This window comes from Cebidichthys violaceus, unplaced genomic scaffold (assembly GCF_023349555.1).
Source record: "Cebidichthys violaceus isolate CVI_PGR_0920_01 unplaced genomic scaffold, fCebVio1.0.p SCAF_41, whole genome shotgun sequence".
NCBI classification, from domain to species: Eukaryota; Metazoa; Chordata; class Actinopteri; order Perciformes; family Stichaeidae; genus Cebidichthys; species Cebidichthys violaceus.
This window is the reverse complement of record NW_027176606.1, coordinates 1,220,800-1,236,101: the sequence shown is the minus strand read 5'-3', so window position 1 is coordinate 1,236,101 and position 15,302 is coordinate 1,220,800. Positions and strand designations below refer to the sequence as shown.

Here is a 15,302-nt window from a genome sequence, read left to right as displayed (position 1 = left end):
TTGTGAAATAGTTGTATCTGTTAAAATGGTTGTTATCTATTGGTGCTTTGCAGACGTGTTTCTCTGGTTGAAGTTGGATTTCACAGATACCCTGCGGTTAACACGTCAGCTCTGGTTTATAATCACGCGATCACATCAGTAGCACATCTTGCACACATGCCAACAAGTTCTGTGTCGGCAAAAAATAATCTAATGGGCCTAAACACATAGATGGTGTTTTACTTAAATGGAAGCGAAGCTACTGTAGGACCAGGAAGAAGAAACAAATACTGTTCTCCATCTAACAAATAAGTAAAAATGGTTGAATAAAATAAACATCAGTTACGGCTATTATAATCTAATATCAGAGGTTTTTAACTTTGCTGTTTTACAAACTGTTCTACATGAATATGTGATGTGTGCTCAGATTAACCATCTCAACAGAAGGTCAGGTGAAGAACGAGAAAGAAGGTAAATCCTCAAACAGCACAGTAACAACTGCAGGAGTTAAACTTGTGTGTGTGTGTGTGTGTGTGTGTGTGTGTGTGTGTGTGTGTGTTTGTTTGTGTGTGTGAGTGTGCGTATTGCACAAAGATGATGCCGCCATGCACCAAATGTAGCTTCCATTTTTTTGCATTATTATCACATTGATATGATGTGATGTGTGCTAATTTACTATTTACTCACTATTTTTATGTAGGAACCTTTAAACGACTCAAGTTAAAGTGTTTATGCATCGCCTGAGGAGGAAGTGAACTTGTCAAAGTAAAACAGGAAGGAAATAGATTGTCTATTTTTTAAAAAGATAATGTGTGAGCTCATATTCATTAGAGATGTAACTACGTTTCTCCTTCAGTTTTCTGTTAGTCTTGCTCTTGTGCTTTCAAAGCTTTTGAAATGCTTTCCATCCAATGAGAAAGTTGGACGTGACGATGGGAAACACTTTGCTCCGTGTGCTGCTGTTATTCTGTGAGTACCTCACTGACTTTCTCCACCTGAATGCTACAGAACGTGTTTGCAGTTAGAACAGAGTTTCAGAGGATTGTTCAGTTTCTCTTAAAGTTGGAACAGAGCAGCACTTTTTATCAATCAAATATTGTAAATAAAATAACAAATATCAGACTGGGGAATGGTTGACATGACATCGCCTGTACCAGTGTTATCATTAGCCTGAGAATAGATTTTATCAAGTGTGAGTTTCTGAGGGATTTCCGTCGTGGAAGTGGAGAGAAGAAGTTCTGAAACGCATCACAAATCCACAGTGGAGCACATTGGCCCAAACCCATCACAAACAAAACACTGCATTATTAATACTGTATGTGTGTGATATTCATTTAAATTTACTTTCTGCAGAAAGTATTTCAAAGGGACATTTTACTCGTTTTCGACATGAATCTTAATGTGATGTAGGTGGAGCATGTGGAAATATGTTCCTAGTAATCTTATCTAATAATCATTTTTAGTGAAAGAAATGTTAGTCAGAAACATTGCTGACAGCTTAGTGCTGGAAGTTTATTGATGCATAAAATGGTCAAACATAACAAAACGTAATAAATCCATCCAAGTGAAACTAAAATACATACAGCACCTGTCAAACCATTTTTAAAAAGACAGAGAGGAACTTCAATGTCAGACAAATACGTTGTCCAATAACAGATTAAATGTGTAAAGATTTTTCATCAAAAATGTAATAATATATGTAATAATCTGTAGTCCTTTCACCAAGTAAAACAGAATATTAAAGCTATATGATGTATTTCCTTTAAATGATCTGCTAATAGGTTAACTGTACAAAATACTGTCTCATATAAGGAAAGCAGAGGTTCACACAATAATTACACAAAAATACAAGATGTGGTTTTTCATGTTGTCATCCATTCCATTGGTTCTGTTCATGCATATGTTTTTATTGATCTGGAAGAAAAGCAAAGGGAAAAGATATTTAAGGTTATTTAAGAGTTACATGTGTCTTATGACATTTTACTGTCACTGATTATTTTATAATACAGTTATCTATTGTGTTGCCAACCAATCTTTGTGAGACATATATTAATAATCAGTTTGATGTCATTTTTATTGAATCAAACATGCTGTATGTGAAACAGAAAAACTTAAAAATACCCAAACAGTGTTGTATTTGACCATTGCTGACTCCTGGTGGTAGTAATAAAGAAACACACTCAAAGTCGTAGTACAAAGCGTGTTGTACTTGACTGTACCTGCAGCTGTTCCCATCGTCACGTTTGAGTAAACTCTCTCCTCTGGTTCATTGTTCTTCCCTGTTAGAAGGATCAGATGAATGCATGAAGAGATCATTTCCTCTCCTTTATTTAAGCACTGCTGGCCTACAAAAACATCTCAACTATTGCATTTTATTCTCGTGACATCAAATAAAAGTACTCACTCCACCAATCAATGTCTTTAAGCTCAACCACAGAATCTGTGACATCCTAGATATTCTTTTTGTCAATCAGTCACTTCTTCATCTTATTCTAGTACTTCTAACAGCTCTGTGATAAACACAGTATGTACTGTACCATGTTCAGGTTCTTCAGAGCCTCTGATTGTTTCATAGAGACAAGAATCACCTACAGAGCAGTGAAAATCAAGACACGGTCATATCAATCATTTTAACCACATTATATGAATTCTGTACTCTTCTTAAACAGATAACAGAAACTGAAATGTTAGGTTTGGAAATAACAATAAATTATTAAATGAATCAGGATTAAAGCTGACCGTGGAGAAGAGAAGCGTAATGTCCGTCTTGAGTTTCAACCTGGTTGATCATGTGGTCTGTAGCTGGGCTCTGATTGGTGCTCTGAGACCTGGTGGGCCCAAAACATGAAGTAAATACAGAGGATTTAATGAGGAACATGTAAAGTACTGCTGTTATGTTCAGAATGAGAGAAGAGAGTGTTGTACCAACCTCATGACACTTGAATCTGTAAGAAAAAAGCATTTGCTGTTACATGGTTTTATATTACAAGTTGTTCTATTGTCACTACAGTACATGTATTTACATCTGTGACTTTGACTTATTGAAGCGTAATCAATAAATATTGGATCTGAAGTTTTCTCTAACTTCTGCTTCTGAGTTCACACAGTCTGTGCTTCCTTCCCTTTTACACAAAGCTCAAACAACCAGACTGGTTTGAACACAGCATATTGTTTATGCTTATAAAGCAGAAGACCATTTAATTTATTATTTATATTTGACCATTGCTGACTCCTGGTGGTAGTAATAAAGAAACACACTCAAAGTCGTAGTACAAAGCGTGTTGTACTTGACTGTACCTGCAGCTGTTCCCATCGTCACGTTTGAGTAAACTCTCTCCTCTGGTTCATTGTTCTTCCCTGTTAGAAGGATCAGATGAATGCATGAAGAGATCATTTCCTCTCCTTTATTTAAGCACTGCTGGCCTACAAAAACATCTCAACTATTGCATTTTATTCTCGTGACATCAAATAAAAGTACTCACTCCACCAATCAATGTCTTTAAGCTCAACCACAGAATCTGTGACATCCTAGATATTCTTTTTGTCAATCAGTCACTTCTTCATCTTATTCTAGTACTTCTAACAGCTCTGTGATAAACACAGTATGTACTGTACCATGTTCAGGTTCTTCAGAGCCTCTGATTGTTTCATAGAGACAAGAATCACCTACAGAGCAGTGAAAATCAAGACACGGTCATATCAATCATTTTAACCACATTATATGAATTCTGTACTCTTCTTAAACAGATAACAGAAACTGAAATGTTAGGTTTGGAAATAACAATAAACTGTAACACAGAATACAAAAATAAACAGTTTTTAATAATACTCACATTTTACTGACAACCAACTCTCTGCTGACGTCAAACTCCACCAACCTTGTGTTGAATCTGTTCCTCTACATTTATAAAAGCCTTCATGTGACTTTGTAACTGCAGAGATAAACAGCTCCCCTCTACAGATACATGGTTACATTTACATCTATAATTAATACTAAATATGTTGGTAGCCAATGTCAATTTAGTACAGTGAGCTACAGAATGGTGTAAAAAGGTCAAAAATTGGAGGAGCCACGCTGGAGCCAGATAACTCTACAGCTACTCAGATAGTTGTTTTCAAATATAATCGTAGCACTGACGAGACTATTTCCTCTTTAGTGTTGTAAAAGTTTTGCTGACAATTTGTTCCTTTTCTTAAATGATGGTTGCACATAGAGTTGTATTTATTTGTATTGCACAAATTCATAGAAAAACTGAAAACATTAGCTGAGTTGCAAGTGTTGTTGTGACAACAAATTTGTATTTTTGTATTTTCAGTTATATGTCTGACGCTACTGTTCAGTCCAGATAAAACAGGCATCCCATAATGCCCTACTGTACATCCTCCTGCATTTGCTGTTGTGTAACATTTTGCTGTTAGAGTTCAATGTGGCTTTGATCTTTTCACAAATATGATGCTTTTTGTTAAGAGTTTAAAATAGGTTACATATTACATTTAAGTCTTACTAAAACTCTATTACATGTAGTTTGGTGTGCTGCAGCATACATACTGTATCTGTAATTCACTTGTTTCTCATAAAGCGTTCTTTATATCCGTCATTCTGAAAAGCTAGAACACCTTCCTTATATTTTAAACTATATGTGCTTCTGTACAGGATAGTAGAATTTAAACAATTCATCTTTACCAAGACAACAATTTTTTTTTCTTTTTTAGCTATCGACAACATGTCACATGAGTCCACTGGCACACTGCAGAATTATTCAATGCTAAAGTTATATCTCTACAACTCAACTATATTTGAATTCTCCATGACAAAACCCATAGAGTCCCAGCTAACACTATTAACAGAGTGTAGCTGGGAGAGGGCTTTGGCTTTCTTCTCGTCCACTTCCCTTGATCACACTATTTCTGTTTGGCTCTGACACGGTCACTTCCTGTGGGGTCATGACAACTTAAAACCAGAATTTCATCATAAGGTGAAGACACATTCACAGAATTCTGTGATGTGACAGACTGATTCTAACTGAAGAACGAACATATTTTCATTTAAAAACTGTCCCATTTTGGTGAGAAAGACCATGGATTACAAAGTGAGTATCACGTCTTGAGTTTCATCTGCATCTTTAAAACCTTATGCTGTAGACAGGTAGTGAGTTTATTAATTCTAGAAGGAAAACCTTTGACTTTATGCAGCTGCCTTTACAATAACATCAAGAATTACTGACCCTTTGCTGATGATCATATATGTAGAAAGGAAATTTAAATATCTCTTCAATATCAGGTCTTCTGCTTTATAAGCATAAAAAATATGCTGTGTTCAAACCAGTCTGGTTGTTTGAGCTTTGTGTAAAAGGGAAGGAAGCACAGACCGTGTGAACTCAGAAGCAGAAGTTAGAGAAAACTTCAGATCCAATATTTATCTGTAATGCGTCTTCTTTTTCTCTGCATTTCCTGATTTCTCCATATGCTTCATACTTTCTAGCTTTCTCTTTACACAAAGTAGAAGCATTTCTCAGAAGCAGAGTGACAGAGTGTCAGTTCTGGATGTGAGGATGGGACACACTGTATGTGTGCCGGGGCTTTTCTGTGAGTACTTTCTTTGTTTAAATCATAGTTTTCATAGATACAACTTTTTAAATGACTGAGGTTGTTAGTTTCTGTCAGTTTGATGATGAATCATGACGTTTCAAACTTTATTTTAGTGCTGAATATTCTCCTCTACTGTGGACAAGCTCAAGGTTTTTATTCAATTTTCTTTCTTTTTATATGTTTATTTCACCAACTATCACTCTTTATATAATATTTCTATGTTCTGTTTTTTAACGTATGATTAATAAAAAAGGAAGACATTTCACTTTTTGCATTTTGTGTTTGTTTCTAGATGTTTTGCTGTCCATTGAACCAAGCTGGTCCACTTTATTTATTGGAGAGACTGTTACCTTCATATGTGACATGAGAGAAGGAGAAGACACTGACTGGTTTTATGCAGTCATAAAGAATGGTCATATGTATCCCCCCAACAACCCAAATACGAGATTTACATCACAACCTCTAACTACAGAACATAGTGGTGAATATCAGTGTGTTGCAGCTAACAAGACCTCAACACATATCAGAAAAGAAAGTAATAAAGTCTCTATCACTGTATCAGGTAAGTGATCAAAGTTTTACCATCATGACCAAGTTCACAGCTGTATAACCGTGTAATCCTGAGCTTTGTTTAAGGACCAATTGTCACATAATCTTGATCATTAAAATAAAACAAAGAAAGATGGACAGGGTTCAACTGTTTACATGAAGATAAATATATATAGATATAGATATAATAATAATAATAATAAGACAAACCATCCAATATTTTTGCCCTTTTGAGAAATTAGTCAGTGATTAATTAGTGATAACATTAATGTATCAAATGGAGCAGGTGAGTGTGGCGCCTCCTTCAGGGGAAATGTACTCATTACTTAGTGAACCTGTTATTATTTATTACAGGAAGAGTGACTTTGACAATTCTAATTATGTTAAAAACATAAATCACTGATACCTTGTAACATTGTTCATTTAATTAAAGAGATTCACTAAAACAATGAACTAACTGTTACACAGATAAAGATGTGATCCTAGAAACTCCTGCATCCTCCTTGTTTGAAGGAGAATCAGTGACTCTTCACTGTAGATATTGAGATCAGAGAAAGGAGAAGAATGCTGACTTCTACAAAGATGGATCACTTATTGAAATAGACAAACTATCAAAACACAGTTGAAATGAACATTTCTCTCACGTCAGATGAGCTCTTACATGTGTAAATTTGAGGATGAAGAATCTGAACCAATAAAACTGAAAATGGAACGTATGTAGTTTTCATATTAAGGAGCTGCAGACATGTAGCACTGTCAGAGTGAAGCAGAGTGAAGATTTATCTGAATTATCTTTGAGCCACTTAAAGAAAAAAAAGAAGGCTGTGTTTAAAGTGTCATCCATTTTTAAAAGTGTGTTTGTACTCACTTTAATCCATGTCAGGTTCATTCTTAAACCCGTTCATGCAAAAATGCACTCATCAGGAACGGATATAATGATGTCGCATACCACATGAATATGTAAGCCATTTGTACACACTCCAAACACAACTCAAACAAGACTAAATTTATGACCAAATATAACATTCATGAGACAATTTGTCTAATTTCAGATTTGATTTTAGAGGAAACGGTGCATAGTTACAAAATAATTTCACTTCCGATTAATAGCAGACCACCTCAAGGTGTCACTCAGAGAGAACCAGGACATTCTGATGTAGCATTTCAAAATTACAGCCCTTCAAAATTGCCTTCACGAGCCAACTTCAAAACACATTCATGAGACAATTTGTCTAATTTCAGATTTGATTTTAGAGCAAACGGTGCATAGTTACAAAAATAATTTCACTTCAGGTTAATAGCAGACCATCTCAAGGTGTCAATCAGAGAGAACCTGGACATTCTGATGTAGCATTTCAAAATAAAAGCCCTTCAAAATCTCATCAAAATCCATCTAGCGCCCCCTAGGCAAACCACTCTCCACATTTCTGGCTCTACTGCTGTGCTAATTCATGCAGTACGCAGACATGCTAGCTCAAAAGAAAGCCAGCATCCTAAGGATTCCGCTACATCAAAGTCTCACTGAGATATGAGCCAACAGACACCAGCAACACAAATTGCTTTATCGATTATGATCAGAACATGCACCTTACTTTTGTCATTTTGCAGATGAAAAAGCAGTAATCCCCCGCATTTTCAACATAGTATATGTTCAACGGATATCCTGTGTTTCACTCTAATGATTTTGTCTATTTCCGTGGTGTCAGCAGGACCAGGGGTGGGATTTCACTTTCAGCATATCAGATCGTACGCTTCACAGTTTACGGCACGTTGTTGATTCTGACTGTTAAACAGTGCTGTCAATCTTGCCCCTCGTGCTCTAGCTCAATTATATTGGCTCTAACGCGTCGAAAGAGGTGTCAATCACTGAAAACAACCAATGGGTTGCTGAGACAGGGCTCTGCGTAGGGGGGGAAGGGCTGAAATCTAAAAAATTTCACTAGGAAGACAGACAGAGATAGGGCTCAGAGAGGATTCTGGCCTTCAAATAAAGCCACAACTGTTGTATTTGGATGTATTGAACACCATTAGTGATATATAAGTGAAATATATAGTTTGGTACATGAGAAAATTTAAATGGCACACATTGTGCCAAAATGACCGTTTTGGAGACCTCGTCTGAACCCTCTGTACTAAAACCTCTCTAATTGTGTTCTGCTTCACTTTATCAAAGTCAAACTTTGCAGAGAGACTGTTCACATATTGTGCTATGATTTGTGAGCATTTTAGACCTTCAAGCTGCATCATTCCAAAGAGATAATCATCCTGAAAGTGTTTTTTTCTTTTTAGGCAAATCTGAAAGTTTTCAATTTGTGCTGTGTGCCATCTTCATTTACTCTTAACCATTAACATATATACTGATATTTACAAATCTGAACAAATCTCACAGGTGTTCCCTTTATTATAACACCAAAATTATTCAAATACACCTTGTGGTTGTAGAGATTACTCTTTTTAGTATGGGTATGCAATTTCCGAGCAGAGGCCTACATTTAGGGTTAGGGTTCAAGAGGTTCCAACAACTTTAGTGGTTAATAAGTGTGAAACATAAACATGGGTTCTGATGATTTCCTTCAGTTTACTAATAATATACACAGATTCTGAAGTGATTCATTATTTTCTGAATTGTTTCATCAATAAGTTGTTGCACCACCAAGAATGCTGGATGAGATTATTTATTTTAATTATTCATCAAACTGGACAAATTCACAGACACAATAATTACCATTGTTATGTTTTTGTTCTACATTAAAACAGAACGACCAAAGGCCCAACTGAGAAAAGGCTCTCCTGTAGGGGGCAGTGTGACCCTGACCTGCTCTGTGGGATCATCATCATCATCATCTGGTTGGAAATACTTCTGGTACAGAAGCAAGAAAACCTCTGAACCTCCGACCACACCAGATGATATTCTCCTCCAGCAGGGACAAATTATTTTCTCACAAGGAGGAGGAGTCTACTGGTGCAGAGGAGGAAGAGGAGACCCAGTTTACTACACAGAGTACAGTGATCCAGTCGGTAAATAACTAAATAGTTTAGTTGATATGAAATACAAAATGCAGAAAAAGTATTTGTGAATAAGGATTCAGACTAACACTAAAACGTTGTTTTTCTATCTTTTCTATTTGGGGCCTGATGATCATGAACAGTCACAAACAGAGCTGTTGTGACTCTGCAAACCGACTGGCCTGAGATTTACTCTGGAGAGACGATCACTCTCACATGTGAAATAAAGGATGGAGGAGACTCTGAGTGGGAGTATGAATGGAGAACACCCAGCTCATACAGACCTCTAAACCCAAGAGGCTCCATGATTAGACCATCACACAGTGGAGACTACTGGTGTAAGGGCAGAATGAAAGATGAAACTTCTTCAACAGATCAGAGTGATACTTTTACAATTAAACCTGGTAAATCATAATTTTTATTCTACTAAATGTTGTAACAGTAAATGTAAACATAATATTTTAAATGTTAGTTTGGTAAATATAAATATATATATATAAGACGTGTACCTTCACATCTGTTTTAAACATGCGGAGAAAGAACAAAAACAATGCATGATACAAGCAGTGCATGTAATCCACCAAGAACTCATCATAACGTCTTTATTCTGTGAAATCTCTTTCCAACAGATAAACCTCAGCCTGTCCTCACTGTGTCTCCATTATGGCTGAGTCCTGGAGACTCAGTAACTCTGAACTGCAGTGTTAAACATCCATCTGCAGGATGGAGGTTCTTCTGGTATAAGGCTGTTCCCAAACTGTCACACTACTCCTACATCTCTGAGCTTCTACCTGGTAGCACCAATGGTACTGAACAGGATTCCTACATTGTTCATGGACAGACGCACACAGCAGGATATGTGTGCAGAGCTGGAAGAGGAGATCCAGTGTTTTACACTCACTATAGTGAACATGTGTTCGTCTGGTCTGGAGGTAGGTTTGTTCAGACTTTTCCATTCTTACACACTGAAAGAAATGTATTTATTGTAGTGACATTTTCTTTCAAACAGCATCAGATGAGTTTTCCAAACTTCTGTGTAGAACAGATTAGTGTTGTTAGATGATTCTTCTGCTGAATTCTACTGAATTTTAACATGAGTGAATCTCTTGACCCTCCTTTTCATCTTCACACACAATTTGTTCGCATTATTTATAAACTTTTGACTTTGGAAATCTATAATCCAATCTCTTAAGGTTACTACATTACATTTTTGATTACATATTTTTAATGTTTTAAAAATGTTTTTATTTAGTTTAATTTTCTTTACATTTTAGTTGGGAATATGCCTTACAATTGTATTTTATTTCATGAACATTTTTGTAATTTCTAGTCGTTTAAATTTTGTCTAAAGACGTGTTTGTATTGTTTGTATGCTGCTAATGCCCATATTTGAAAAATCAACAAATACGTACTTAAATATATATTGTAGTATAAGGTCGAGATACTTTTTTTGATTTCCTTCTTTCCTTAAATCCTTTCCTTCATTCATTTTCCCCTTTCCTAATTTGGCTTTCATGTCTTTTCTTAAATTCCTTCTGATTATTTTACCCTAAACCTTTAATTAAATACAGGACATTTAGATGTAATCAGGTATTTGTTACCCTCTGTTACTTTAACATCAATCAATTCTCTCTAAAATGCAATTATACAATGACTTTTTATGCTTGCTAGATCTCTTCTTCATGTCTTCTTTGTTTGGGATTCAAGTGGAACATTTGCACCCAAAGGACAGTAAAGGAATCATCCCATACATTATCCTTCAGTGAACTTCAGACTCTTCCTCAGCTATAATCACATCACCTCCTCACTTATTTCATGAATGTGCACTGTGTTACATTGTTGAACAGTTCAGAACCGTTTAATGGTACGGTGTGTAGCACTTTGGTGGATCTAATAGCAGAAATGGAATATAATATTCATAATGTTTGTTTTGTAAATAATCACCTGAAACTAGGAATCGATGTGCTTTCATTAGTTTAGAATGAGCCCTTCATATCATATCTACATAGCGAGTGGCTTCTCTTCACAGAGTCCGCCATGTTGCACCGCCATGTGTCTACAATAGGAACGGACAAGACACGACTTAAAGAGAGAACCTTTCGTATTCTCACATTACCTGAAGGCTACAGTAGTGAGCCACAGAGTGCAACACCGTAGTACCGTGGTCCTAGACTGGGAAAAACTGGCGTGAGCGGCGTGGTATTCAGTTTGTTGAATCTGCAACCACACCGCTAAATGCCACCAAATCCTTCACACTGCTCCTTTAAGCCGCAACAATGACAATGATTAGATCCACAATAAACTAATATAATTATTTCCATTAAGCTCTTTTTAATTTTAATTTGTTGTGCTTTGTTTGTCCCTCATTATGTGTTTTTCAGATTTTCATTCAGCAGCGTCTCTCACAGTGAGTCCTGACAGAGTTCAGCACTTCAACAAAGACTCACTGTCACTGAGCTGTGAGGGAAACTCTACTGAGTGGAGAGTGAGCAGGTTTTATGAATCTGGCTCGCTGGTATACTGTTCTATCTGGGGAACAATGACTGGATCTACATGCAACATGGATCGTTACTGGAGGAGTGGAGTGTACTGGTGTGAGTCTGAAACACAGTTCAGCAATGCAGCCAACATCACTATACAGAGTGAGTTTTAATATTTACATTTTTTTTTGTTTCTGAAGTATTTCTACATTCTATTATAAAGTGTTGACATTGTGAAGGTGACTGGTATCAACCAAACTTCTTGTCATAATGAGTTTAACTCAATATCTCTTTTAACAAACGATTCAACAAGCTTAGTTTGTTCCAGTGTCATTTCTCAGTATTAACCAAGAAAATGTCTTTGATTCACTGTCATCTTTATGACAATAGACATCCTCTGTTTATTTTAAACCAGGAGTAGCTGTAGAGTTATCTGGCTCCAGCTTGACTCCTCCAGTTTTTGACCTTTTTACACCATTCTGTAGCTCACTGCCACTAAATTGACTTTGGCTCCCAACATATTTAGTATTAATTATAAATGTAAATGTAACCATGTACATCTCAATGCCATCTTTTTCATCATTGAAATGCCAGGTATTAGTTCAGCTACTGTATGAATCTGTATATTAAATGAAAAACTATAGAATGTGTTCTCATCATTGTACGTCAGCTTGTTCAACCAGCTGATGTTTCTGACCCAAACTTCCTGTTCTTTGATCTTTTTACAGACGGTGGTGTTATCCTGGTGAGCCCTGTCCGTCCTGTGACTGAGGGACATTCTGTCACTCTTGGCTGCAAGTTGAAGACAGAAAAGGTTCTTTATGATGTGGAATTCTATAAAAATGACAAACTCATCACAAATCATACCAGAGGGGAGCTGTTTATATCTGCAGTTACAAAGTCAGATGAAGGCTTTTATAAATGTAGAGGAACAGATTCAACACAAGGTTTGAGGAGTTTGACGTCAGCAGAGAGTTGGTTGTCAGTAAAATGTGAGTATTATTAAAAAACTGTTTATTTTTGTATTCTGTGTTACAGTCTGAGGTAGAAAAGTTATAACTGAATTAGAAGTTGTTTTTTAACAAAGTTTTATACATTTTTGTATTCATAACAATACAAATGTGACATGACCAGCAGTGAAAGGTAGACAGTATGTGATCAAGGGTTTATTTAAGTGTATTTGAGTATTTGTGTTCTAATACTTGTGTATCTCTTCATGATTCATGTGTATTTGTATTTGTGTGTAGATTCTGAGGATACAGCAGCAAGCTCTCCATTTCCCGTGCTGTTGGTTGTTGGTCTGGTTTGTGGAGTTTTACTGATTATTCTCCTGCTGCTGTTTCTGTATCGCTGCAGAAAGTCAAAAGGTGAGATCTTTTCCTTCTCATATTAGATTGATTACACTTCAATAAGTCAAAGTCACAGATGTAAATACATGTACTGTAGTGACAATAGAACAATTTGTAATCTAAAACCATGTAACAGCAAATGCCTTTTTCTTACAGATTCAAGTGTCATGAGGTTGGTACAACACTCTCTTCTCTCATTCTGAACATAACAGCAGTACTTTACATGTTCCTCATTAAATCCTCTGTATTTACTTCATGTTTTGGGCCCACCAGGTCTCAGAGCACCAATCAGAGCCCAGCTACAGACCACATGATCAACCAGGTTGAAACTCAAGACAGAGGTCAGCTTTAATCCTGATTCATTTAATAATTAATTATTCATTACAGAATTCATATGTGATTCAAATGATTGATATGACCGTGTCTTGATTTTCACTGCTCTGTAGGTGATGCTGTTCTCTATGAATCAATCAAAGGCTCTGAAGAACCTGAACATGGTACAGTATATGCTGTGTTTATCACAGAGCTGTTAGAAATACATGATGATTTAAGGTAAATGCACAATCTCTTGAATAAAAAAAATAAAATCTCTATTTCAGATGAATCCAGGCTCACATATTCTGTGGTTGAGCTTAGAAACATTCCTAAAAAGAAGAGTGAGTGATTTATTTTATGTAGTGAGAACTACATGCAATAGTTTTTGTAGTTCTTAACAAAGGGCCGGATTGACTTGTCCTGCACTCATCTTATCTTTGTGACAGGGAAGAATAATGAACCAGACGAGAGCACTGTTTACTCGTATGTGAAGAGGGCATCAGCTGCAGGTACAGTCAAGTACAACAGAGCCTCCTAAAGTCTTTATTGGGTGCTGTGCCTCCTGCTACAGTGTAATATTTTCATACTATCACCCAGTGTCGCCATGTCAACAATAGTCAAATCCTACACATAAGTACATAACAGCTCTTAGACTTCTTGTAAATTGTTCATCATTTAATTTTCTGTTCTTTGAATTATAACATCTGACACTACTATGCAGTCATGAAATAATCATAAGGGCATGCAGCATTTCATTCATCTTTATTCATCCATCCATCGATATATTGCTGAAAATGTGTCTTTTGTTTTAGACGACAATTTGATGTATGCCCAAGTTCACCCTCGCACTAAAGATAAGAAACATAAAGGTGAGTAAAGTCAACATCCACCTGCAGCTGTTGCTGTCCAACAGGCTTGTCTTTGACACAGTGTGATGTGAGTTCTGTGTGCATCCAAAACAAACATCTTTTAAATAATGGTAGTAGTTGGAAAATACCAACTACTGTTGGTAATTTCCTATTAGTTTTAACATATTATTAAATCATTACTGTCAATTCCTACTTCAACTATCATTATAACTTATTCTGCCTCATGTTATAATCTATTTACTCTTGTTTTTCTGTTGTACACTATGTTTATTTTTTTGCATTTCTGAGCAAAATGTGTATCAGTACATTATTATCTTTAACTGGGTCATTTCTGGCAAACATAAAATAATATCATATTTCCATTCACAGGAAAGTCCAGATCTGCAGCAGCAGAGGAAACTCTTTATTCTGAAGTCAAACCAGGAGCAGCTCGTGGTAATAATGCAGAGTTAATAAAGCCATTTATTTTACATAGTAGTCAATAGTCCAATAGAGTCAAATGTCATAAAGCACCTTAAAGCAAATTATACATAACTGTTACTCTTTGGTTTTCTTCTAGATCAATAAAGACATCTGTATGGACAAAACTGGTCAACATGAAGAACAAAATCTTTTTTATTAATATCTGCAGCTTTTTTCATGTAATCATTGTGGGCACCTTTGCTTTCTGAATTGCAGACAGTATTTTTTACAGTTAATCTATTAGCAGATCATTTAAAAGAAATCATCATATGGCTTTAATATTCTGTATTTTTAAATGTTTGGTTGACTTTTAAATGTATCAATAAACTTTTGTTCCAGCAACACGCTCTCTGTCTCATAATCTCCACTCTTTTATTTTTCTGATCCAGTAAAGTCATACTTATGTTAACAGAATGAATGAAGAGATGGAAGAGAGATGTGACAAAAAACATATCACTTTAAACCTTTAGGTATATTGTTTTGATCTAATTGTGTCTGCTCATGGTGTCACAGATTGTGAAATAGTTGTATCTGTTAAAATGGTTGTTATCTATTGGTGCTTTGCAAACGTGTTTCTCTGGTTGAAGTTGGATTTCACAGATACCCTGCGGTTAACACGTCAGCTCTGGTTTATAATCACGCGATCACATCAGTAGCACATCTTGCACACATGGCAACAAGTTCTGTGTCGACAAAAATTAACC

At 36.0% G+C, this 15,302-nt stretch overlaps 1 protein-coding gene across 1 annotated transcript; it reads left to right on the top strand.

Moving 5' to 3' along the window:
* Positions 1 to 656: 656 nt before the first annotated feature.
* LOC137885915 (Fc receptor-like protein 4) lies at positions 657 to 14,934 on the top strand. The gene is made up of 18 exons (XM_068728263.1): positions 657 to 948; positions 5,462 to 5,565; positions 5,682 to 5,717; positions 5,861 to 6,130; positions 8,875 to 9,135; positions 9,267 to 9,527; positions 9,753 to 10,055; positions 11,505 to 11,765; positions 12,332 to 12,595; positions 12,851 to 12,970; positions 13,109 to 13,124; positions 13,226 to 13,293; positions 13,399 to 13,449; positions 13,552 to 13,608; positions 13,714 to 13,776; positions 14,080 to 14,136; positions 14,506 to 14,571; positions 14,696 to 14,934. Exons 1-18 carry the CDS (start codon positions 788 to 790, stop codon positions 14,701 to 14,703), a joined length of 2,427 nt encoding a protein of 808 aa, XP_068584364.1. The 5' UTR covers positions 657 to 787; the 3' UTR covers positions 14,704 to 14,934.
* Positions 14,935 to 15,302: the final 368 nt, after the last annotated feature.